Source organism: Pristis pectinata, chromosome 6, assembly GCF_009764475.1.
Source record: "Pristis pectinata isolate sPriPec2 chromosome 6, sPriPec2.1.pri, whole genome shotgun sequence".
Taxonomy (NCBI): domain Eukaryota; kingdom Metazoa; phylum Chordata; class Chondrichthyes; order Rhinopristiformes; family Pristidae; genus Pristis; species Pristis pectinata.
Genome location: NC_067410.1, coordinates 105,407,187 through 105,434,846, shown reverse-complemented (window position 1 = coordinate 105,434,846; position 27,660 = coordinate 105,407,187). Strand labels below are relative to the sequence as shown.

General features: G+C 44.4%; 1 protein-coding gene across 1 annotated transcript in view; it reads right to left on the bottom strand.

Annotated features, from left to right (window-relative positions):
• Positions 1-27,660, bottom strand: part of aadac (arylacetamide deacetylase) — a 70,947-nt gene that overhangs the window by 17,432 nt on the left and 25,855 nt on the right. The window contains exon 2 of the mRNA XM_052018706.1: positions 5,922-6,144. Coding sequence (XP_051874666.1) covers positions 5,922-6,144 — 223 coding nt within the window. The remainder of the gene's footprint in view (positions 1-5,921; positions 6,145-27,660) is intronic.

Sequence of the window (27,660 nt, the reverse complement as noted above, 5' to 3'; positions counted from 1 at the left end):
CTGGTCATCCTGCTTTAGGAAGGATGTCATTGAACTGGAAAGGGTGAAGAAAAGATCTATGATGATGTTACAGGTACTGGAGGGCATGAGTTATAAGGAGAGGCTGGAGAGGCTCGGACCTTTTCCCTGGAGTGTAGGAGGCTGCGGAGTGAGTTTATAGAGGTTTATAAAAGCAAGGGGGGCATAGGTAAGGTGAAAAGCCACAGGTTTTTCCCCAGGATAGTGGAGTCCAAAGCAAGAGGGTATAGGTTTAAAGTGAGAGGGGAAAGATTTAAAGTGGACCTCAGGGGCAACATTTTCACACAGAGTGTGGTGGGTAAATGGAACGAGCTGCCAGAGGAAGTGATTGAGGTGGGTACAATTGTAACATTTAAAAGACGTTTGGACAGGTACATGGATAGGAAAGGTTTAGAGGGAAGCACAGGCAAATGCTCAGTCAGGCAACTTGGTTGGCATGGACGAGTTGGGCCAAAGGGCCTGTTTTCCATGCTCTATGACTCTTAACATTACCTGATGTCAACAATGACGTTGGTCCAGAGTTTGTGATTGTAATGATGGTGAAAATTCACCTTTGTTCCCCTATGAAACTGACACCAACTTCAGAATGGTACTGCAGAAGCTCCAAAGTCACTGTCAGGTCTCAGCAGCCTGCCACAGGCTGCACTGTTGAACTAGCTGACAGTGCAATTAACACAGAGCGCGACAACGCAACATGAATTTGGGATAACTGCCAAGGTCACTTGCCAGAATATTTTGGCGCTTGCCTGAGAAGAAGCAAATGGCATGTTTGCTTGTCTCACACGTTTAATGCAGAAGCCATGAAGAAATTTTTATGGAAGAAATTCAGAGAGCACAGGGAGAATAGGCTCAGTAACCATGAACTTTCACACACCCCACCTCTAAACGTCTCGTTAATTTTGTTGTCATTCTTTTTAAATGTTCTATTCAAATTGTATGTTAATTTATTTTTACCTTCTTAAAAAATTAGCTTTTTAATTTGTTTACATTTAAATATTATTCAAATATTATTGAGGAGATTTGGTCTGTCACCAGAGACTCTTGCAAATTTCTATAGATGTACAGTGGAGAGCATTCTGACTGGTTGCATCGCAGCCTGGTACGGAGGCTCCAATGCACGGGATCGCAAGAGGCTGCAGAGGGTTGTAGACTCGGCCAGTTCCATCACGGGCACAACCCTCCCCACCATTGAGGACATCTTCAAGAGGCAGTGCCTCAAGAAGGCTGCATCCGTCATTAAGGACCCTCACCTTCTTGGACACGTCCTCTTCTCGTTACTACCATCAGGGAGGAGGTACAGGAGCCTGAAGACCCACACTCAGGAGCAGCTTCCTCCCCTCTCCCATCAGATTTCTGAACGGTCCATGAACCCATGAAAACTACCTCATTGTTCCTCTTTTTTGCACTATTTATTTATTTTGTAATTTATAGTTTTTTGTGCCTTTTCACTGTTCTGTATTTCACGTCATACAAGTCAGTGATAATAAACCTGATTCTGATTTTAATTCAAGTTTTATAGAGGACACAACCATATAACTTTTTTTCTATTTTTATCTCATTTATGCGAGTTTCATTTCTGAAATATTCTATGCTACTTGAAGACTGATCATCTCTAATTGCAACGCCGGATGAGGCTGAGGAAGTCTTATTGAAACATTTAAGATCCTAAGGGGGCACGTTAGGGTAGATGCTGAGATGTTTTCACCAGTGGCAGAATCTCAAGCAAGGTGATGTAGCTTTGTAGTTTCACAAGGGTGTTACCGGGACTGGAGGGCTCGAGTTCTAAGGAGAGACTGGATACGTTGTGGCTTTATTCCCTGGAGCGTAGGAGGCTGAGGGATTTTAGAGGTGTATAAGATCATGAGGGGCATAGATAAGGTGGATGTTCACAGTCTTTTTCCCAGTGTAGAGGAGTCTAAAACTAGAGGGCGTAGATTTAAGGTGGGAGGGGAAGGATTTAAAGGGGACCTGAGGGGCAACTTCTTCACACAGAGGGGGATACAGACTGTATATGGAACGAGCTGCCAGAGGAAGTGGTTGAGGCAGGTACAATAACAACATTTAAAAGACAGTTAGACAGGTACACGGATAGGCAAGGTTTAGAGGGATATGGGCCAACCACGGGCAAATGGGACTAGCTTAGCTGGGTATCTTGGTCAGCATGGACCAGTTGGGCCGAAGGGCCTGTTTCTGTGCTGTAACTGTCCAATTGACTTTTAAATGTTGTAATTGTACCTGCCTCAACCACTTCCTCCGGCAGCTCGTTCCATATACTCACCATCTTCTGTGTGGAAAAGTTGCCCCTCAGGTCCCTTTTAAATCTTTCCCCTCTCACTGTAATCCTATGCCCTCTAGTTTTGGACTCTCCAACCCTGGGGAAAAGACTGTGACCATTCACCCTATCTATGCCCCTCATGACTTTATAAACCTCTACAAGGTCACCCCTCAGCCTCCGACCCTCCAGGGAGAAAATGATCATTCACCCTATCTATGCCCCTCATGACTTTATAAACCTCTACAAGGTCACCCCTCAGCCTCCGACCCTCCAGGGAGAAAAAAGTCCTCGCCTATCCAGACTCTCCTTATGAACTAAGCCCTCCAGTCCTGGTAACATCCTCATAAATCTTTTTTTGTAACCTTTTAAGTTTAATGACAACCTTGCTAGAGCAGGGTGACCAGAACTGTACGCAGTACTCCAAATGTGGCCTTATTAATGTCTTCTACAGCTGTAACATGATGTCCTAACTCCTGCACTCCGTATTCTGACTGATGAAAGCAAGCATGCCAAACACCTTCTTCACCACCCTGTCTAGCTGTGTTGCCACTTTCAAGGAACTATGTGCCTGAACTCCTAGGTCTCTCTGGTCTACAACACTTGGTGTTTCTATTTCAACCAACTGAAACACTTGTTCTGTGTTGTACGTTTTTCATTCATCTGGAAAGTTTGTTCTGTACCTCAGGGGTAGTGGGGAGCTCTCTTTGAACCCAGCATCATCCCAATATTTAATATTCATCCTTTGTTGTTCTTGAGGTTGGGATGTTTGGCATTGCCTGAATTGCTAGTGGGTGAATCATCCAAAACTTGACTGCCTGTATCCAAACTCACATTAAGTCTTGTTCAGCCATCACCCAGCCCTACAATGGGGGATGTGAGGCTGCCTACATTATCACAACTCTTATGTTCTCTTAGCAACAGAAATCCCCTTGGGTGTGGACTGAGTCTAAAAGCATTCAGTTAACAGTGGGATCTTAACTCACCCACTTGAACAGCTTGCAAGCAGTGCAATTAAGTGGGAGTTTATTGTGTAATTAAGTGCATAGGTTGCACTTGAAAGCAGTACAATTAAGTGGATAGGTTGAGTGAGCTAGGGCTTTTTTTAAAATTTTATTTACAGCATGGTAACAGGCCCTTCCGGCCCAACGAGTCCGCGCCACCCATTTTAAACCCAAATTGACCTACCCGTATGTCTTTTCTCTCTGGAGAGGAGGAGGATGAGAGGTGACTTGATAGAGGTGTACAAGATGATGAGGCATAGTGAACAGTCAGAGACTTTTTCCCCAGGGTGAAAATGGCTATCATGAGGGGGCATAATTTTAAGGAGATTGGAGGAAGGTATAGGGGGGATGTCAGAGGTAAGTCTTTTTACACAGAGAGTGGTGGGTGCGTGGAACACACCGCCGGCAGAGGTTGTGGGGGCAGATACATTAGGGACATTTAAGAAACTCTTAGATAGACACATGAATGATAGAGAAATGGAGGGCTATGTGGGAGGGAAGGGTTAGATATTAGAGCAGGATAAAATGTCGGCACAACGTTTTATATTCTAGTCCTCTTGAAATGAATACGAACAATGCATTTGCCTTCTTTACTGCAAATTAACTTGAGGCCTGAAGTTTATCCCTTTCAATAACTACCTTGAAACTTACAGAATCATGGTCACCGTTTCCAAAGTGTTCCCCAGCTGACATTTCCACCAGCTGTCCAGTTTCATTTCCTACAATAAAGTCAAGTGTAGCCCTTTCTCCGAATATTACCAGAATACTATTGTCATGACTACGCAATGTATTACAGCAGCTGGGTACAGCTCGATGCATTTCTAGGCAATGTCACAGGGAAGTTAAGAACCAATCATTGCTCTGGGTCTAGAGTCACACGTGGACCAGATCAGGATATGACCGATTTTCCTCTCTAATGGACATTAAACTAAATGGGAATAGATTGGATAGGCTGGGCTTGATTTCCCTGGAGCAAAGGAGACTAAGGGGTAACCTGATAGAAGGATTAAAGATAGCGGGAGGCATAGATAAGGTAGATAAACAAAATCTTTTTCCATGGTCGGGTATCAAAAATAAGATAGGATGGACTCTTGACCTCACAATCTACCTCGTCATGGCCCTTGCACCTTCTGCCTGCACTGCACTTTCTCTGTAACTGTAACACTTTATTCTGCATTCTGTTATTGTTTTCCCTTGCACTACCTCGATGTACTGATGTGATGAAATGATCTGTATGGCATGCAAAACAAAGTTTTTCACTGTACCTCAGTACATGTGACAATAATAAAGTAATTTACCAGTTAGAAACAAGAAGGCAGAGGTTTAAAATGACAGGAAGCAGTTTTAAAGCGAGTGGAGAGTTCTGATAGGAAAGCTTTTCTTACACAGAGTGATTGATATCTGGAACTCACTGTCAGAGGAGGTGAGGGAAACAGATGCAATCACGACATTCGAAAGGCATTCATACAGGCACGGTAGTGTAGCGGTTAGCGTAATGTCATTACAGCGCCAGCAACCCAGGTTCAATTCCGGCCACTGTCTGTAAGGAGTTTGTACGTTCTCCCCGTGTCTGCGTGGGTTTCCTCTGGGTGCTCCGGTTTCCTCCCACATTCCAATGGTGTATGGGTTAGGAAGTTGCGGACATGCTATGTTGGCACCGGAAGCGTGGCAACACTTGCGGGCTGGCCCCCAGAACATTCTACGCAAAAGATGTGTGTTTCAATGTACATGTGACTGATAGAGATATCTAATCTTATCTTACCTGAATAGGCAAGGCACAGAAGGATATAGTCCTAATGTGAGCAATTGGGATTAGCAGAAAGGTCAGCATGGACGATGGGCCAAACAACCCACTTCTGCACTCTGCAACTCCAACTATATCCTCAGAATAGCAAAGAGCATCACAGCAAAACAAAGAGAAATTGGCAACAAATTTTACTACAAGCAAGCACTGAACTTATGAAAATCAATTTCCCCATAAAAAAATCGGATAAAATTCTATATTGCTCTAGCAATTTATCATTCAGTTTCTCAGTGGGATTCATTGTGCATTTCACTGCTGATGAATGATTCACAGTGAATGGAATCGATCTTTGAAATTTGCAAACCTTTGCAAAGCCGAACACTTAGTAGGCATCTTTTATCAGGGACGTCAATTTAAACTAAACAAAATATCAGAAAGGCAAAATTCAGTTTGTGAAAGCTTGCTGTGTATAAATTGGTTACTGTGTATTCTACATGATAAGAATGACTACACTTCCAAGGCACTTTGTTGGTTGTTAGCAACACACACAAAATGCTGGAGGAACTCAGCAGTAGCTGCGACACTTTACTCTGTACTGTTATTGTTTTTACCCGTACTACATCAATGCACTCTGTACTAACTCAGTGTAACTGCACTGTGTAATGAATTGACCTGTACGATCGGTATGCAAGACAAGTTTTTCACTGTACCTCAGTACAAGTGACAATACCAATACCATCTATGGAGGGAAATAAACACTTGACATTTCGGGTCGAGACCCTTCATCAGAACTCCTTTTGGCTGTTAATCAGTCCTGAAGTTGTGATAGCTTCTGTATGAATACAATTTTATTCATCCTCTTGAGGATGAATTTACAACTTACTTGCACTTCCTAAACACCAGCCGCCACCGTGCATATAAATGACTGCCCGCCTCAGTCCTGGGTTCCTATTGGTCGGCTCAAAGACACGAACTGCAACCCCATTAAAGGTGGTGTCCACCACAGTGACATTCTCGTCGGACGACGGCCCGACCATCTCTGCGACAGTGAGCAGCATCATCACCTCCATGTAGTGTTTCAGCCCAATGAATTCAGTCAGCTCGGCCTAGATTAAGACAAAGAAACAGAGATATCCAGGTTAATCCAACCATCGGCATTTCTGTAGTGACCACCAGCAGTCCTCCTCTAATTCTCCTTTCTTGCCTCTCACCAGTTCCCTTCGTCCATCCAGTTGCTGAGGCCCCTAGCCCTGTATACCTGGAATGGCAGGCTACCCGATAAGGAAAGGTTGGACAAACTAGGCTTGTATCCATTGGAGTTTGGAAGAGTGAAAGGGGATGAGATTGAAACATAAGACTCTGGCAGATGTAGAAAGATTGTTTCCTCTTGTGGGAGAATCTAGAATTAGCGACCACTGTTTAAAATAAGGGGTTGCCCATTTTGCCCATGATTGGATTGGTTTATTAAGATAAGATATCTTTGTTAGCCACATGTACATCGAACACACAGTGAAATGCATCTTTTGTGTAGAGTGTTCTGAGGACAGCTCACAAGTGTCACCACGCTTCCGGCGCCAACATAGCATGCCCACAACTTCCTAACCCATATGTCTTTGGAATGTGGGAGGAAACCGGAGCACCCAGAGGAAACCCACGCAGAGACAGGGAGAACGTACAAATTCCTTACAGACAGAGGCCGGAATTGAACCTGGGTCGCTGGCGCTGTAATAGCGTTACGCTAACTGGTCCATTATTCTCATGTGTACCGAGATATAGTGAAAAGCTTTCCTTTGTGTGCCATCCAGACAGATCATGCTATACATAAGTACATTGAGACAGTAAAAAGAAAACAGAATGTAGAATACGGTGTTGCAGTTACAGAGAAAGTTCAGTGCAGGTTAGACAAATAAAGTGCAAGAGCCACAACGAGGTAGATTGGGAGATCAAGAGTTCATCTTTTAGCGCATGAGAGGACCATTCAAAACTCTTTCTCTCAGAACATTGTGAGTCTTTGGAACTATCTTCCTCAAGTTAGAGTCTTTACATATTTCAAGAGGTGGATGGATTCTTGATAGGAAGGGGGTGAAATGTTACTGTGCAAAGACGGAAATGCAGAGTTGATGTTCCGAGCAGATCTGCGATGGTAATATTGAATGGCACAGCATGTTTGAAGACCCAACTCCTGTTCCTAATTCGTATGTTTCTATGACGTCTCAACCTCCAAATCTCGCCATTCTTCACCTCCCTTCTCTTTTAAATTGCATTTTAATACCAAGCATTTGTTCCCCCGCCTCAATACGCCTTTGCATTGTACTGTGTCAGACTGTGTTGGTCGATCCTCCTGTAAAATGCCTGTGAGCATGGATTCAGCAGCAGACTTCAACGGTAAATTTCTTCCTTTAATATAATCCCACACTCTAAAGGGCAAAAAGTGGGGAGTATGCAGCTGTACACACCTCTACCCAAGCCGAAAATGTCTGCTTAATTAATGCAAGCAAAATAAGTACAGTTTACCCAAGGTGTATCAAATTACAAGCTGTCCCCTGATTGCAAACACCCAACTTATCTTCACCCATACCTACGACTGAGCTCCCGTAGCATTATTAAATTTAAAAGTCTGATATACATACATATGTTCGTTCCTATAATTGGCAGAACTAGTTTCCTCTCTTTCTCTCTCTCCATTTTTACTAATTGTTCTTTCTTATCAGTCTGATGTGCTTTTGATGCCATTCATTGCAACACTGTGCAGGTATGTTTACCGTATCAAGTGATTTTTGTGTATTTTCAGACTTGTGGACAAAATTGACTCACGGACATCTGTAAAAACGAAACCCATTCGTTACCCAGCAACAGCCTGAATGAGAACCCAAGATCGGGCAAAAAGACTTTATTTCCCATAATAAGAAGTCAATAACTGGGGGGGGGGGGGGGGGGGGGAGGAATTTATTTAAGGTATTTGGTAGAAGGATAAGAAGTGAGTCACAGGGAAACTTTTTGAGAAAGTAGGGTCCGGAACTCATGGCCTGAAAGGATGCCAAATAAAACTCATCACATTTTGTAAGTACCTGGGTGAGAACTTGAAATCCAGAAACTGCAACCTACCAACTGAAAATTCTTGCTCGCTTCAGACCATGTGGTAAGAAAGTCTGATATTTATTTAGTGCCTTTCACAACTGAGGCATGTTCCAGACCACCAGTTCTTCTGAGGCACACCCTCGGAATAGAGGATAAGTTGCTTCCAGTTCTGAGGGTTCTGAGGCAACCTGAGACACCTGTGCAAAATCTGCAGGTGGGTCGGTTCAACGCTCCTTCCACCGAGTCCGCTGGGTCCTCACGTCCACCTGTCACAGAGACTCGAGGTATTCCTGCCTGCTCAGATGCACCTTCCCCATTCTGAACAATCATAAGTTAGGGATTTCTACAAGTCAATGAGATTGTTATATTTATTCAAGCAGACTTTGAGAAGTGCTTTCACTCTCTTCCTGGGAATCTCTTGCTATTGACAGAGCACAGAGTGGAATGATGCTCTCAGGAATCTGATACATGCCTACCAGAGCTGGTTGAGTGCAATCAAAGCCTCGATGCTGAGGCCATTAGTCTCGGATAGCTTCCTAATATCGGTTCACCTATCCTGTCAATGCATTTGAAGGATTTTGTGGGGACAGCATTGGTGGTACCTCTCCAGTGCTGTTAAGTACTCATTGTAGGTTGTCCATGTTTCCTGAGCTGGCCAAGATTGTGCTAACTTGCTGGACACACTGGTGAACGTTGTCACACAGGTCTGCCTTTACTTAGAGGTGGCTCCCAAGAGATGAAAAGCAATCCACATTTTTCAGCTTCTCATCGTGGATCTTAAACTTCATTTGGCCACGTTGTGTGGCCGGGATAGACCACCGTTATGTTCCCTACGTTTAATGTAAAGCCCATCCTGTTAAGGAGTTAGCGATCACTTGGACCTTGGTGTCCATGCACGTGGATGTTCTTTGCACACCCTAACTCCATGACTAAGGTTAGGGTGACCTTGGTTCTGGAGTGGAAACAAGTGTAGGTTGGCCATTTTCCCCATAAGTACTGCAGATTCGCTTCACCCCAGCTGGAGGCTCGCTGAGGGTGAACTGCAGTTTCATAGCGAGGAAGGTTGAGAAGAAAGTTGGAACAATGGCACAGACTAACTTGAGCACAGTCTGCATTGAGATAGGGTCAGGTTACATTCTTGGCTTATGTGCCATTCTGTAGCAAGCATGGACTGGTGATGGATATCAATGGACTGCACATAAATTGCAGTCATTGCTGTAATTTGAGGTATCCAATTAAGGCACAGCAAGCTTTCACAAACAGTAGCACGATAATGACCAAACAATCTGCTTCTGCGAGGAATGAAGGATAAATGTTTCCCAGGACACAGGGAATTAATTCCCAAGACACAAGAAATTCTGCAGATGCTGGTTTTTCGTCTGAGAGGAGGGATGTAAGAGATGTGGTGCCACCTGGTGCCATTTCATGGTAGTGCGACAGTGGTGAGTTTAAAGCGTTTCCAGATCATGAGGTGGACCCAGCATGCAGGATAACTATGTTTTGTCAGTAGTTGAGAAATAATCTTCTAACATGAATCACCAGGTACCCACAGAATGAAGCAAAGAGTACTTTATTTAAAAGGAAATCAACTTTTTGACAACAGTGTTAGACAAGGTGGGGCTGAGGTTCTGTTAATGGGGACACAAGAGACCACAGACGCTGGAATCTGGAGCAACAAACAAACTGCTGGAGGAACTCAGCGGGTCGAGCAGCATCTGTGGGGAGAAAAAGAACTGTCGACGTTTTGGGACGAAACCCTGCGTCAGGACTGAGAGAGGAGACGGGAGATCGACAGTACTGAAAGCGTACTATAAGAGCAAGGCTGTGTGGAAGTTCCTGCCGCTTCTCTGGCCATCTTCTCATAACAACTGCGAGCATCTGTAGGGCAGTAGGGTATCACAGCAGGTAGAGCCACTCCCTCACACCTCCAGCGACCCAGATTCAATCCTGACCTTAGGTGCTGGTCTGTGTGAAGTTTGCACATTCTTGACCATGCGGGCTTCCCCCAGGTGCTCCTGATTCCTCCCACGTCCCATAAACTCATGGGTTGGTAGATTAATTTGGCCACTGCAAGTTGCCCCTAGTGTGTAGGTGAGCGGTAGAATCCGAGGGGGAAGTTAATGGGAATGTAGGAAGAAAAAAAGGGCGGCACAGTAGCGTAGGGGGAGGCACGGTAGCGTAGCGGTTAGCGCGACGCTATTACAGCGCCAGTGATTGGGGTTCGATTGCCGTTGCTGTCTGTAAGGAGTTTGTACGTTCTCCCCGTGTCTGCGTGGGTTTCCTCCGGGTGCTCCGGTTTCCTCCCACATTGCAAAGACGTACGGGTAGGTTAATTTGGGTTTAAAATGGGCGGCGCGGACTCGTTGGGCCGGAAGGGCCTGTTACCACGCTGTAAATAAAATCTAAAAAAAAAAAAAATTTTTAAAAATGGGTTGGGATAGTTTAGGAAAATTGCAGCTTTATAGAACTCTGGTCAGACCACACTTGGAGTATTGTGTTCAGTTCTGGTTGCCTCATTATAGGAAGGATGTGGAAGCTTTAGAGAGGGTACAGAGGAGATTTACCAGGATGTTGCCTGGATTGGAGAGCATGTCTTATGAAGATAGGTTGAGTGAGCTAGGGCTTTTCTCTTTGGAGAGAAGATGATGAGAGGTGACTTGACAGAGGTGTACAAGATGATAAGAGGCATAGATCAAGTGGACAGTCAGAGACCTTTTCCCAGGGCAACAATGGCTAACACAAGGGGACATGATTTTAAAGTGATTGGAGAAAGGTATAAGGGGGATGTCAGGGGTAAGATTTTATTACACAGAGAGTGGTGGGTGCGTGGAACGCACTGTCTGCAGAGGTTGTGGGGGCAGATACATTAGGGACATTTAAGAGACTTTTAGACACATGAATGATAGAAAAATAGGGGGCTATGTGGGAGGGAAGGATTATATAGATCTTAGAGCAGGATAAAATGTCAGCACAACATTGTGGGCTGAAGGGCCTGTACTGTGCTGTAGTGTTCTATGTTCTAAAATGGGTGCTTGATGGTCCCAGTGAGGCTTGCTTCTGTGCCTAATCTCTTTGTGACTCTAATTCTCCCAATGTCTTATGATGCCTTCTTGTCGCTTCTTCAGCCATGGCTTTGCTATAGGCAGACCCATCAATGTGTTCATTTGCTTCATTTCTATGTGCCTGTGATCTCTCCTGCAGTAAGATATGCATGGCTCCATGTATCTGTGAGGTACATCTTTATGTCATGGTACAGAGCAATCTGTGTATCATGTATCTGTAAACACCATCATAGACTGAGCCACTGTCAACTTTTTTGAAGCTTGGTGGAGATTCTTTATTAAGATTGTTTGTGACCATTTGTGATCAGACTGCCAAGGCATACCTCTCCTATGTGTGTACTGGTGGAAGGAATACTTCAAGGCATAATGTTACAGCTCATGGCTTCTTTTCGATTTGAGTGCAGGGGTTCTCAGCATCAGACTGAGGTCTGTTATTGGACCCAAAAATGCATGCAACTTAACTAGTGAATCATTCTTAAACAAATATCAAAGGAAGGATGTACAATATATACAGTGCTGTAATGTTTAGTGGCATTGAGTCATGACAACAACCTTTCCCTCAATGTCAGCAAAAGAGCTGGTCATTGACTTCAGGAAAGGGGGCGGTGTACAGGCACCTGTCTACATCAATGGTGCTGGGGTCGAGAGCTTCAAGTTCCTGGGAGTGAACATCACCAATAGCCTGTCCTGGTCCAACCACGTAGATGCCACGGCCAAGAAAGCTCACCAGTGCCTCTACTTCCTCAGGAGGCTAAAGAAATTTGGTGTGTCCCCTTTGACACTCACCAACCTTTATCGATGCACCACAGAAAGCATCCTATCTGGATGCATCACGGCTTGGTACGGCAACTGCTCTGTCCAGGACCACAAGAAACTGCAGAGAGTTGTGGACACAGCCCAGCACATCACGGAAACCAGCCTCCCCTCCTTGGACACTGTCTTTACCTCTCACTGCCTTGGTGAAGCAGCCAGTGTAATCAAAGACCCCCACCCACCCAGGTCATTCTCTCTTCTCTCCTCTCCCATCAGGTAGAAGGCACAGGAGCGTCTATCCCACTGTTATAAGACCATTGAACGGCTCCCTTATACAATGAGATGGACTCTGACCTCACAATCTACCATGTCGTGACCTTGCACCATATTGTCTACCTGCACTGCACTTTCTCTGTAGCTGTGACACTTTACACTGTACTGTTATTGTTTTTACCCATACAACCTCAATGCACTCTGTACTAACTCAATGTAACTGCACTGTGTAATGAATTGACCTGTATGAACGGTATGCAAGACAAGTTTTTCACTGTACCTCAGCACAAGTGACAATAATAAACCAATACAATGCATAATATGTAGTGTTCTGTGGTGCCATAGTAATACAGTAATTGTGAGTATTAGCTTCTTCCCGATAAGGGTATGGCCAGCACAGAGGACAACTGTGTTCCAGGTTGGTGGATAGTTCTGAAATAATCTTACAACACAAGTCTCTGGTAGCCCACAGGAGGCAGTACCCCTTACTGCCTCCAAAGGTACCTTAGGGGTACCTTACCTGAAAGGAAGAAAAGCTTTTGGCAAACAGCATGACAGAACAATGCGCAAAAAACAAACTGCTGGAGGAACTCAGCAGGTCAGGCAGCATCTGTGGAGGGAAATAGACAGTCAACGTTTTGGGTCGAGACCCTTCATCTGGTCTGAGAGAGTAGAGGGGAGGTGAGCAGTATAAAGGGGTGAGAGGGAGGGGCAGAGCAAGAGCTGGCAAGTGATGGGGGAGGGGGAAGAGTGGGAATGGCGGCAGGGAGTCTGGGAGGTGGAGAGGTGGAGGCAACAAAGGGCCGCAGATGGTGGAATCTGATGGGAACGGAAGGTGGAGCATGGAAACCAAATAAGGGAGGTAGGGAGGGCAGGTGGGAACAGTGGGGTAGGGGTCGGGGTCAGAACTCCCTTGAAAGGCAGCATCCTCAACAATATACCATCCCCTCAATTCTGCACTGGAGCATCAGACTAGAACATTATTCTCAAGTCTCAGGAGTGGGGTTTAAATTGCAATCTTCTGATTCGGAAAAACTCAGTGCAACCAACTGAGCCGCAGGTGAAGGGCTGAAGCTAATTGTGCACAGGCATTCTTGATGGGAAGCTGGAAATGGTCTTGGGATCAAGAGAAACAAAGGGACGTGCTGATGGAGTAAGATGAGTTTAAGTAGGTTGAGACTCGAAAGCAGTCAGCATGATCAAAGACCCCGCCCACCCCGGTCATCCTCCCTTCTTCCCCACCCCACCCCCACCCCCCTTCCATCGGGCTGCAGATACAAAAGCTTGAGAACATGCACCACCAGGCTCAAGGACAGCTTCTGTCCTGCTGTTATAAGACTCGATTGGACCCCTTGTATGACAAAGATAACCTCTTGATCTCTCAGTCTACCTCGTTATGGCCCTTGCACTTTATTTGTCTACTTGCTACTGTACCTTCTCTGTACCTATAACACTATGTTCTGCAATCTTTTATTGTTTTTCCTTTTGTACTACCTCGATGGAATGAGCTGTCTGGATGGCATGCAAAATAAAGCTTTTCAATGTATCTCGGTACATGGACCAGTTGGGCGGAAGGGCCTGTTTCCGTGCTATATAATAAGGCTATTACCAATGCATTTAGCAGCAAGGATCCAGTCAGAATTTGCCTGTTACGGTGCTGTGTAAATCTTTGTTTTCCGTCTTCTGTTTTCAAACTGAATGTTGTTGTAAAATGTCACTTAATAGTACATTGCAGTCAGATTTAAGATCCACAGAGCTCAGACTCAAAACGTGTAATTTTCTTTGAAATGTCACAAATATTTTCTGCCTGTTTTACTGTAATTTCAATGCCAATCTCTGCATGAGCACTCACAGTGCACATTGTGCAAACAAGTAATAAGATATCTTGGACCACAAGCTCAGCAGGAGAGCACATCAGCACTGTGCATCACTTCATTCCTTGGAACCTGCTCACAGTCCCAACTACTCAGAAAACCTCATGCATTACCTCATGCGTCGTGCCAAGTACACATATATGGTATGCCAGTGCAGTGGTATTGGTTTATTATTGTCACTTGTACTGAGGTACAGTGAAAAACTTGCCAAGCATACCTATTTTACAGGTCAATTCATTACACAGTGCAGTTACATTGAGTTAGTACAGAGTGCATTGAGGTAGTACAGGTAAAAACAATAACAGTACAGAGTAAAGTGTCACAGCTACAGAGAGAGTGCAGTGCAATAAGGTGCAAGGTCACAACAAGGTAGATTGTGAGGTCAGAGTCCATCTCATTGAATAAGGGAACCGTTCAATAGTCTTATCACAGTGGGGTTGAAGCTGTCCTTAAGCCTGGTGGTACGTGCCCTCAGGCTCCTGTATCTTCTACCTGATGGAAGAGGAGAGAGGAGAGTATGACCCAGATGGGTGGGGTCCTTGATTACGCTGGCTGCTTCACCAAGGCAGTGAGAGGTATAGACAGAGTCCATGGAGGGGAGGCTGGTGTCCGTGATGCACTGGGCTGTGTCCACAACTCTCTGCAGTTTCTTGCAATGCTGGGCAGAGCAGTTGCCATACCAAGCCGTGACGCATCCAGATAGGATGCTTTCTATGGTGCATCGATAAAAGTTGGTGAGAAGTTGCAATTAAAGAAAATTTCTTGAGGGTGACTTTTCACCTTCATTGCAAGCAAGGTAATCAGCTGAATTACTTGACAATTCCAGAAATCATTTCATTGGATTAAGTACACTCCTTTTGCATGTCCAAAGAATGGATATTGGTGCTGTTCATGGCTCTAGGAGGCAACCCCAGACCATAATGGTCTAACTGCTCCTTTAGAAAAAAAATTCCTAAGTTCAAATGGTTTACTCAGTATTGATAACATTAATAATCATGTAGCAGAAATGAGATTACCAGCTAGGTTACAAACTAGAGAAACAAAGGACTGCAGATGCTGGAATCTAGATGAAAAACACGATGATGCTGGAGCAACTCAGCAGGCCAGGCAGTATCCGTGGAGAAAAGCAGGCGGTCAACGTTTCGGGTCAGGACCCTTCTTCAGGACTGAAGATAGGAAAAGGGGAAGGCCAATATATAGGAGGGAAAAGCAGAGCAGTGATAGGTGGACAAAAGACGGGAGGCGAGGTGGGCACAAGGTGGTGATAGGTAGATGCAGGCAAGAGATAGAGATAGGCAGGTGCGGGGGAGGAGGGGAGAGCAGATCCACCGGGGGATGGGTCAAAGGTAAGGAGACAAAGGAAAAAAAGGGGTAGAGAAACAGAGATATAGGCTAGGGAAGGGAAGAAGAGAAGCAGCATGGGGTGGGGGGTTGGTACTTAAAGTGGGAGAATTCAATGTTCATCTCATTAGACTGCAAGGTTCCAAGACAGAAAATAAGGTGCTGTTCCTCATGAGGTACAAACTAGATTTCTTTTTATCCCTTACAAGGTCTGTCTCTTGTTGACACGAACAGTGTTTAATGCCCTTGAACAAAGTGTCTTACTGGGGGTTAGTTAAGAGCCAACTACATCGTAGTGGGTCTGGAATCACCTATTAAACCAAACCAGGTAAAGACAGCAGATTTCCCTTTCTGAAGGAATTTAACATCAGTCGAGGTTGCATCGTCACCATTACTGGCACTAGCATTTAAACTGCAAAGCTGCTTAACACCACAAGAAATTGCAGAGAGTTGTGAACACAGCCCAGTCTATCGCAAAAACCAGCCTCTCCTCCATTGACTGCGTCCACTTTTCCCACTGCCTCAAAGAAGCAGCCAACATAAGCAAAGGCCCCTCCCACCCCGGTCATTCTCTCTTCTCCCCCTCCCAACAGGCAGAAGATACAAAAGCTTGAAAACACTCACCACCAGGCTCAAGGACAGCTTCTACCCCGCTGTTATAAGACTCTTGAACAGACCTCCTATACAATGAAGATGAACTCTTGATCTCTCAGTCTACCTCGTAATGGCCCTTGCACTTTATTTGTCTACCTGCACTGCACTTTCTCTGTAACACTATATCCTGTATTCTGTTTTTACTTTTGTACTACCTCGATGTACTTATGTTTTGGAATGATTTGTATGGATGGCATGCAAACAAAAGCTTTTCACTGTTTCTCAGTACATGTGACAATAATAAATGAATTACCCAATGGTTTACTTAACTGCACTTAATTTCAACAGCAGTCATAGTGGAATTTGAACTTGCATTAGGAGAGCATTGGCCTTCAACAAAAGGAAATGAATCAATCACCTGATTGACTGAAATTAGTTCAGTTTGGAACAAGTAAGGGGAGACTTGATTGAACAAATAGGAAGTAACTTTACAGAATGTAGAAAAGATGTTTCCTCTTCTGGCAGGATCTAGAACCAGTGGTCACTGTTTAAAAATAAAGGGTTACCCAATGAAGACAGAGATATGGGGCACAGATAGGGTGAACGCGCACAGTTTTTTTCCACCCAGGGCAGGGAAATCAAGAACTAGAGGGCATAGGTTTAAGATGAGAGAGGAGAGATTTAATAGGAACCTGAGGGGCAACATTTTCACCCAGCGGGTAGCCTGCATATGGAATGAGCTGCCAGAGGAAGTGGTTGAGGCAGGTATATTAACAACATTGAAAAGGCACTTGGACAGGTACATGGATAAGAAAGGTTGAGAGGGATAAGGGTCAAACGCAGGCAAATGGGATGAGAGATGGGAATCTTGGTCAGCATGGACCAGTTGGGCCAAAGGGCCTGTTTCTGTTCTATGAGAGGAAACATATTTCTTTCTTCTAGGTGTTGAGACACTTTGGAACAACTTTCTCAAAAGACAGTGGAAGCAGAGACCCCCAACTGACTGTGTGTGAAGCCACACAGGCCTACAGAATTCTCGAAGAGTGACCAGTAGTGAGATAGCTGGCACCCTTCAGCTGCACTTAGCACCACTGCATTAGGAAATGCCAAACCGTAACAGGTTTCCTCGTCAGATGACCAGAGCCAGACATTGCAGGTCAGAGGAGGCTGGAGGTGCGCGCGTCTTTGATACCCTCCATGACTGGATGGGTGAGAAGTCGAGGGTAGAATGCATCTCGGGAGTGAAGCTCTGTGTACTTTTCTTCTCCACTGAGCCTCTGAGGACAGATAATGTTCAAAGTTGGATGTTGCACAGCCTAATGCAACACACATTTAGTCAGAGTTTGGCCACCTCAGGGAAAGTGGAAAGAAATAAAGAAACTAGTTTGAGAAAAGGTATCAACTTTACTGCTGTCAGTCAATGGGCGTTCGAAAATTACGAGAATCTATGGTTGATTATGGGTGGTACTATGGTGTACATAGTAGAGCCACTGCCTCTCAATACCAGCACCAATTTGGTATCACTGACATATGATGTGAAATGTGTTCGTGTCTTGGTTTGCAAGACAGAAAATTATCATAAATAAATAGTGCAAAATAAAAGGAATAAGAAGGTAGTGTTCATGGACCATTCAGAAATCTGATAGCAGAGGGAAAGAGGCCATTTCTGAATCGTTGAGTGTGGGTCTTCCAGCTCCTGTACCTCCTCCCTGATGGTAGTAACAAGGAAAGGGCATGTCCCAGGTGGTGAGGGTCCTTAGACCAAGGTTCAGTCCTGAGATTGGGTGCTGTTTGTGTGGAATTTGCAAGTTCCTGTGACCATGTGGGTTTCCCCCAGGTCTTTCGGTTTCGTCCCACATCCCAAAAAAGTGTGGGCGGTAGGTTAATTGACCACTGAAAATTGCCCCTAGTGAGTGGTGGAAACTGTGGGGAGTTGATGAGAATGTGGGAAGAATTTTAAAAATGGGCTTTATGTAGGATTATAATGAGTGGTTGATCGTCCATGCGGACTTGGTGGGCTGAGGGGCCTGTTTCTGTGCTGTATCTCTCCAATGACTCTTATGATTCTATTAAGAGAGGTAAAGAGTACATGTGAGCAAGCAATGAACATGCCAAGCTGTCCCAAGCAATATCTTTTTCCCATTATTGAGCAATCCAATACTAGAGGGCATGCATTTAAGGTGAGAGGGGGTAGGTTCAGAACAGAAGTGAAGGGTACATTTTTTACTCAGAGAGTGGTGGATGCCTGGAATGCGTTGCCTGATAGGGTGATGGAGGCAAATTCATTGGGGGCGTTTAAGAGGGGCTTGGATGGGCTCATGAATGAGAGGAAAATGGAGGGATATGGGCATTCTGTAGGTAGGAGGGATTAGCTATGTTGGCACAACATTGTGGGCCGAAGGGCCTGTTCTGTGCTGTACTGTTCTATGTTTCTTGATAAGATGGAAGTTAAAGGTTTAAATAAAGCAATGAGCAGATGGGGAATTTTAATCTGAAAGGTTCAATCACACCAAATGTTGCAGCACATTGAATCCCAACATCATCAGGTATGGTTCTATGGTCCATGGTGGCACTGGGAGAAGTGACCACCACACACACCTTTTGAAGATAAGGTCCTGTCTTTACACTGAGGACATCTTCCATTGTGTTGTGTAATGCTACCAATGTAATAGCCTCAAACAGACCGGGCAGCTCAAAAGTGGGCATCTAGGAAACTCTATGGACCACCACCAGAAGAAAAGCAACCCACTGCAATCTATAACCTCATGGCCAGACATATCCATCACCCCACTACTAGTATCAAGTCAACCAATCAATCCTCGTTCAGTGTGGAGTGCAGAAAGGCATGACAGGAGGAACGCCAGGCATACCCATAAATGACGAGGTGCCAGGACAGTGAAGCTGAAATATAGGACTACTTGCATCAAACACCATACACCGAACGCAGCTGAGTGACCTTACAACCGACAGATCAGATCACTGCTCTGTAGTCCCATCATATTTAGTTGTGAATGGTGGTAGACAATTAAACAGCTTAAAAGGAGCTGGAGACTCCAAGAACATCATCCATCCTTAATGATGGTGGTGCTCGTGGAGATACTTTAGAAAAGGTTGGGGTGCTCACAACTACGTTCAGCCATTCTGGCTTCCTCCCGAGATCCGCACCATCACAGAAGCTAATCTCCAACCAAAATCAATTCACTCGATGCAACATCAAGAAGTGGCTGAAAGCTCTGAAGGCCACAAAACGTCGATACATCCAACTGTAGTACTGAAGACCAGTGCTACAGAATTACTGTGCTTCTAGCCAAACTGTTCCAGTACAGTTACGACACTGGCATCCACCCAACTATGTGGAAAATTGCTCAGATACATCCCATTCATAAATACAAGGACAAATCCAGTCCGGCTAATTACCACTCACTCCCAATCATCAGCAAATGATGGAAGCTGGCAGTGAGGGTGTTATCAAGCAGCATTAACTCACTATAACCTGCTCACTGACACCCCAGTTTAGGTTTCACCACATCACAGTGTTGGTTCAAACTTTGACCAAAGAGCAGAATTCCAGAGGTGAGATGAGAGTGACTGCCTTTAACATCAAGGCAGCATTTAATTGAGTGCTGGAACCAACGCCTCTGGTAAAATTGAAGTCACTGAGCAAGGAGAAAGTGGTTGAGGTCAAATCTTAGTGATTGAGGTCAAATCTTACAGGCTGAGGTCAAATCTTACAGAAATGGCTGTGGTTGTCAGAGGTCAACCATCCCAACCCCAGTACATCACTGCAGGAACCTCTCAGGGCAGTTTCCCCAAGCTCAACCCTCTTTAGCTGCTTCATCAATGACCTTCCTTTCATGATAAGCTCAAAGTAAGGCTGTGTAATCATCAGCGAATGGTGTTCAATTCCATTCATGACTCCTCAACAAGAGAGTCAACCCTTGCCAACATGCAACAAGACCTGTTCAAGCATGAACGTTCGAGTGTGCACTGATAAATGGTAAATAATATTCATGCCTTAGAAGTGTCAGACAGTGACCATCTCCGACAAGAAAGAATCTAACCACCTACCCGTGACAATGCAATGGCATTACCATCAAGTCTCCATCGTCAATATCCTGCAGGTCACCATTGACCAAAAAAGTCAACTGAACCAGCCACGTTAATGCCACAGCTACAGGAAGGTGGGATATACCGTGGAAAGTGAGTCTCCTCTTCATATCCCAAACCGTTTCCTCCATCTACAAGACACAAGTGAGGAGTATGACGGAATACTCTCCACTTGCCTGGATAAGTGCAATGCCAACAACTCTGAAGAAACTGGATACCAACCAGGACAAAGAAACCCACTTGATTGGCACCATCTATAGAGGGAAATGAACAACCTTGATGAATGGTTTCTGCACGAAATGTCGACTGTTCACTTCCCTCCATAGATGCTGCCTGACCTGCTGAGTTCCTCCAGCATTTTGTGGGTGGAATTCCAGCAGAAGACAGAGGGTGGTGACTGAAGGGACTTATTCGGGCTGGAGGCCTGTGAGTAGTGGTGTTCCACAGGGATCTGCACTGGGACCTCTGCTGTTTGTGATGTACATAAATGAGCTGGATGAGTATGTTGACAGGTGGGTTAGTAAGTTTGCAGACGATACCAAGATCGGTGGAGTTGTGAATAGTGTAGAAGACCGGCGACGGATACAGCGTGATATAGATCAGTTGCAGATGTGGGCAGAGAAATGGCAGATGGAGTTTAATCTGGATAAATGTGAGGTGTTGCACCTTGGTCGGACTAATGTCAAGAGGCAGTAAACTCTTAAGGGGAAGACCTTTAATAGTGTTGAAGAGCAGAGAGACCTTGGGGTGTAAGTCCATGGCTCATAGAAAGTGGCTACACAGGTAGATAGGGTGGTTAAGGTAGCTTATGGAATGCTTGCTTTCACTAATCGATGTATTGAGTATAGGAGTCATGATGCATATCTATAGAACTCTGGTTAGGCCTCATTTAGAGTATTGTGTGCATTTCTGGTCACCTCACTATAGGAAGGATGTCGAGGCTTTAGAGAGGGTGCAGAGGAGGTTTACTAGGATGCTGCCTGGATTAGAAGGTATGTGCTAAGGGGAGAGGTTGGACAAACTTGAGCTCTTGACTCTTTTCTCTGGAGCGGCGGAGGCTGAGGGGTGATCTGTTGGAAGTGTATGAAATTATGAGGGGCATAGATAGGGTGGACAAGCAATATCCTTCTCCCATTATTGAGTGATCCAATACCAGAGGGCATGCATTTAAGATGAGAGGGGGTAGGTTCAGAACAGATGCGAGGGGTACGTTTTTTTACTGAGAGTAGAGTGGTGGATGCCTGGAATGTGTTGCCTGATAGGGTGGTGGAGGCAAACTCATAGGGGGCTTTTAAGAGGGGCTTGGATGGGCACATGAATGAGAGGAACATGGAGGGATACGGGCATTCTGTAGGTAGGAGGGAATAGCTGTGTCAGCACAACATTTTGGGCTGAAGGGCCTGTTCTGTGCTGTACTGCTCTACGTTCTATCTGCAGTTTTTCTTGTGTCTCTACTTGATTGGCACCCCATTAACCATCCCAAGTATTCATTATATCCACCACCAGTGGACAGAGGCGGGTACAATAATATCATTTAAAGGACATTTGGATAAGTACATGGAGAGGAAAGATTCAGAGGAATAGCGGCCAAATGGAACGAGCTGGGTGAGCACCTTGTTCAGCACGGACAAGTTGGGCTGAAGGGCCTGTTTCCATGCTGCATTACTCTATGACGCAGTCATGCTGTGTACCATCCACAAAATACACGGCAATTACTTGCCAAGACCACTCCGATAGCCCATCCCAAACCTGCAACCTCGAGCGCCAAAAAGGATAAGCCCATCAGGTGCATGGGAGCAGCGCTACCTGCAGTTTCCCCTCCAAGTCACACACTATCCTGACTTGGAAATATATCACAGGTCCTTCATTACCGCTGGATCCAAATCCTGGAACTCCCTCCCTGTGAAAGCACCTTCACCAAAAGCAGTACAGAATTTCCAAAAGGCATCTGACCACCACTTTCTCAAAAGCAATTACAAATGGACAATAAATGATGGCCTTGACAGTGATGTCCAGAGGCTGAAAATTAATTTTTTTTTAAATTCAAGAACGGATATAATGGATGAAACCACATTCTGTGTGTTTCATCACCTTGCTGCCGATTCCATTTAGTTGAATTGAAATGGGAAAACTTATGAGAGGTCTCAATGCACATAAGGAGGTGCATGATTGTTCACACCAGCACTCAATTTCGAGTGGAAAATGGTAACCAGAAACCTACTCAACCACAATTGCAGGATAAAGATGATGGTTCAATCTTAAGTATTATTTGGAAATGCAAGACAATTGAAGTCAATTGAATTTAACGTCACACTATGTGCAGGAGGTGAATGAAACCTGTGGCATGCATTTAGTGCCAAACAACAAAGATAAACTTCTCTCCCAATGTATTGTAATTGGTTTATTATTGTCACTTGTACTGAGGTACAGTGAAAAAACTTGACTTGCATACTGATAGTACAGGTCAATTCATTACACAGTGCAGTTACATTGAGTTAGTACAGAGTACATTGAGGTAGTACAGGGTAGAAACAATAACAGTACAGAGTAAAGTGTCACAGCTACAGAGGAAGTGCAGTGCAGGTAGACAATAAGGTACAAGGTTACAACAAGGTAGATAGTGAGGTCAGAGTCCATCTAATCATATAAGGGAACCATTCAAAAGTTTTATCACAGTAGGATAGAAGCTGTCCTTGAGCTTGGTGGTATGTGCCCTCAGGCTCCTGCATCTTCTGCCTGATGGGAGAGGAGAGAAGAGAGAATGACCCGGGTGGGTGGGGTCTTTGATTATGCTGGCTTCTTCACCAAGGCAGCGAGAGGTAAAGACAGAGTCCATGGAGGATATTGAGTAGTTAGGATTCCCTTTACGGAAAGCAGAAGATACAGGGTTAACATCATAGAGAATCATGAAGGGATTTAAATAGCAAAAGCTATAAACAAAGGTAGATACTTCCATATCCAATAAGAAATTCAGAAGAAATGTCTTTACCCAGAGATTGATGAGACAGTGGGACTTGTTGGCACAAAAAGTCCTTGAGGTGTGTGGTATAGATTCAATTAAAAATGAGCTAGAAATAACACAAGAGGGAGGGAAAGTAGATGACGGAGATAAGGTGAGATGACAGAGATAGGAGTTGGGATGTTATGGTGAGGTTGTTTAAGACATTGGTGAGGCCAAATTTGGAGTATGTGTGCAGTTCTGGTCACCTATCTATAGAAAGGATATCAGTAAGATTGAAAGAGTGCAGAGGAGATTTACTAGAATGTTGCTGGGTCTTCAGGAGTTGAGTTACAGGGAAAGTTTGAACAGGTTACGACTTTATTCCTTGGAGCGTAGAAGAATGAGGGGAGATTTGATAGAGGTTTACAAAATTATGAGGGGTATAGACAGAGTAAATGCGAGTAGGCTCTTTCCACCTAGATTAGGAGAGACAAGTACGAGAGGACATGGCTTTAGGGTGAAAGGGGAAAGGTTTAGGGGGAACATTAGGGGGAACTTCTTCACTCAGAGAGTGGTGGGAATGTGGAACGAGCTGCCATCTGACGTGGTAAATGCGGGCTCACTCTTAAGTTTTAAGAATAAATTGGATAGGTACATGGACGGGAGAGGTCTGGAGGGTTATGGACTGGGTGCAGGCCAATGGGACTAGTGGAATAAAGTTTCGGCACAGACTAAAAAGGTCGAATGGCCTGTTTTCTGCGCTGTAGTGTTCTATGGTTCTAGATGAAAAGGAATGAGAGGAGGCTCATATGGAAGACAAGGATGTGAGAAAATAGGAGCAGGAGTTGGCCCCTCAAGCCGGCCCTGCCATTTAATATGGTCCTAGGGCTTTTCTCCTTTTCTGTACCTGTTCCATAAAGCCCTCTGTTCCTTAATAGTTCAAAGATTTATCCACTCCCTCCTGAAATACCCCAATGATCCAGCCTCGACAACACTCAGGGTGTGTGGAATTCCAGATATGCACGACCCTCTGAGAGAAGGTACTCCACACCTCAGCTTTAAACGATCGCGTAGCTGTGTCTCCTCATTCGAGAGTCTCCCACTACAGGACACATTTGGACATCTACCCTGTCACATCCCCTCGGAATTTTATGTTTCAATAAGATCACCTCTCATTCTTCTAAACTCCAAAGAATATAGATCTAACTTCTCCAGCCGCTCATGATAGGACAACCCTCTAATCGCAGGAATTAACCTGATTAATCTCTTTTAGACCGCCTTCAGTGCATCCTTTCTTAAGTCATGGAACTAAAACTGTACACAGTATTCCAGCTGTGGCCTCACTTGTACAACTGTTACAATTGTACATCTCCTTTAAACTTTTCCCCTCTCACTGTAAATGCACGTCCTCTAGTACTTGACATTTTTACCCTTTGAAAAAGATTAAGGCTAAATGGCACTTGCTGTACCTGTTAACTTTTTCAAATTTGTACACAAGAACACCTAGGTCCCTCCATACTTTGCTTATCTGCAGTCTTTCTCCATTTGGACAATAGTCCACCTTCGGATTCCTCTTGCTAAAGTGCATGATCTCACACTTTGCCACATTAAACTTCCATTTGCCAAATTTTCACCCACTTATCTATATCCAGGTGCAGTGACCTAATATCCTCATCACAACATGCTCTCCCACCTATCTTTATGACATCAGAAAACCTGGATACCTTAACTTCTGTCCCATATTATGATGAATATGAATCATAAAATTCTGACTCTGTCTTCTATGTGATAACTAATGTTCGATCCATGGTGACACTCTTCTCCTAATAACATGAACGCCTATCTTTTGCACCATCCTTTTATGTTGTGCCTTATCAAATGCTTTCTGAAAATCCAAAAACACTAAACTTACAGGTCCTCCTCTATCAACTCTGCTTCTCACATCCTCGAAGAACTCTAGCAAGGTTGCCAAACATAATTTACCTTTTATAAAACCATGTTGACTTGGTTTGATTAACTAAGCTTCTCTGAATGACCAGTTATTTCTTCCTTGCATTATGGCAACAACAGATGTTAAGCTAACAAATCTATAGCTAACTTGTTTTTTTTGTCTTCCTCCCTTATGAATGAAAGTTGGGCCAAATGGCCAATTTCTGTCTTTAATATTGTTCCGTAATGTTATGTAATTCGATGACTGGACTCCTTCCAAATGTGACACAAACATAAGAAAACCAAGGACCTAGTGGGAATATGGAACTGATAGAAATTAATATTAGTTAAAAATTATTACCAGAGAGTTTGGTGAGATTCAAAGCAGGAAGACACTGAGATGATGCATTTTGGGAGTACTAATGAGGCTAGGACATACACCATGAATTGTAAGGCCCTGGGGTGTACTGAGAAACATAAGGATCTTGGTGCACAAATCCAAAGATCCTTGAAAGATGTGATGGTACTGGAGAGGTTGCAGAGGATTCACCGGGATGTTTCCCGGGATGGAACATTTCAGTTATGAGGAGACACTTGAGTGGCTGGGTCTGTTCTCCCTGGAGAGGAGGTGGATAAGAGGGGATATGACTGAGGTATATAAAATTATGAGGGATATAGGTAGGGTAGACTGCAGAAACCATCCCCCACACCCCACACCCCCATAAGAAGTGAATAAATCTAGATTTAGGGCAAGGAAAAAAGATTTGGAGGGGGATCAGAGGGAGACCTTCAGCACTTAGAGAATGAGTATCTGGAATGCACTATTGGGGAGGGAGGTGGAAGCAGAGTCACAAACATCACTTAATAAGTGTCTAGACAAGTACTGGAGTTACCCAGGCATTGAAGGCTACAGGCAAAGTGCTGGAAGTTGGGATTAATACATATCAGTGCTCATTGCTTGGTCTGGGCAAGGTGGACAAATGGCCTGTTGCCATGCTGTATGACTCTTTAACTATATGGCTGAGAATTTTGGGTCTCTCTGGGAGCAGATGGAGACAACAGCAAGTAGCAGAAGCACCATGCAATAATCCAATCAAACCATCTCCCTGGCCCTTCAAGCTTCACCAGTCTCAGTGGGGCAGTCTGTGGATCAGACGCACAGAAAGTGGAAGCAAGTCATCCTTGGCTCAAAGGGACTTCATCTATCACATTACTCCAAGCTTATGGACATCTATCCTAAGATGTCTCCTCTGTGGCTCCTTTTGTTTGATCTAAAACCTTGGGAATATGTACAACCAGACTCAAAGACAGCTTCTATCCCACTGTTGAATGGACCTCTCATAAACTAAAATATGACTCTTGATCTACCAATCTAATCATGGCCCTTGCACTTTATTTGTCTGCCTGCACTCTCTCTGTAACTGTAACACTTTATTTTGCATTCTTATTCCTTTTACTACCTTGATGCACGGTAGTGTAGCAGTTAGTGCAACACTATTACAGCGTCAGCGACCCGGGTTCAATTCTGGCCACTGTCTGTAAGGAGTTTGTACGTTCTCCCCGTGTTTCCTCCAGGTGTTCTGGTTTCTTCCCACATTCCAAAGACGTACAGGTTAGGAAGTTGTGGGCATGCTATGTTGGCGCTGGAAGTGTGGCGACACTTGCGGGCTGTCCCAGAACACTCTACACAAAAGATGCATTTCACTGTGTGTTTCAATGTACATGTGACTAATAAAGATATATCATCTTATGTATGGAAATAATCTGCCTGGATGGCATGCAAACGTGTTTTACTGTATTTCAGTAGATGTGACAATAATAAACCAATATACAATAACACACCTTGTGGTACGACATTAAAGGCATTATATTAATGAAAGTTGTGGTTATTGTTATTCTATGACAATCTTCAAACAATGAACATTTTACTCATGTTCTCAACATGTACTCAACGGACACGTACTCACGTTTCTCAAGCTGTTCCTCATTTAACAGAGCAAACTGGAACATCCGCCAAAAAGAGCATTGGACAAAGAGCAGCAGAAAGCAAGCACTGCAAAGTGCACAGAGTTTAACCCATCACTGGTTTGATCAGGAACATGTTGAATCTGCAACTATTTTGGCGCTAATTGATTGCAAATGATCTCAGCCGTACTTCCTATGTTTGATCTCCATCCAATGAAGTATGTATGTCTGGACATTGATTAAGGACCAGGAGAGGCTGCCAAAAGGTCGTTCACCAGTTGAACAAGCCCAAGCTCCAGCTTCTGGACGTAAAGCAACTGCCATACATGGAAATCCACAAAATGTGGACAAGCTTAAAAAAACTGCCTCAAAGAGTCAGACTAATTGGGGAAAAGAATGCACATTAGCATTCCTAATCGAAGGCTTATTTATCAGGACAATCTAAACCATCCACTGGAAAAGGCCCCCGTCAAGGGACTCAACTAAAGGCAAGACTTGCATTTCTACGGCATCCTTCATGATATCCTAAGTGTTTCTTTCTGGAAGGTAGGCACTGTTGGAATGCAGGAAACATAACAGCCAAATTGTGCATGGCAGTCTCCCAATTAAAAGAGATCAAATTTTTTTTGAGGTGGTGACCAAGTCTGTCAATGGGGATCATGTGGCTGATGTAAGCTTCGTGGACTGTAGTAAGTCCATATGGGA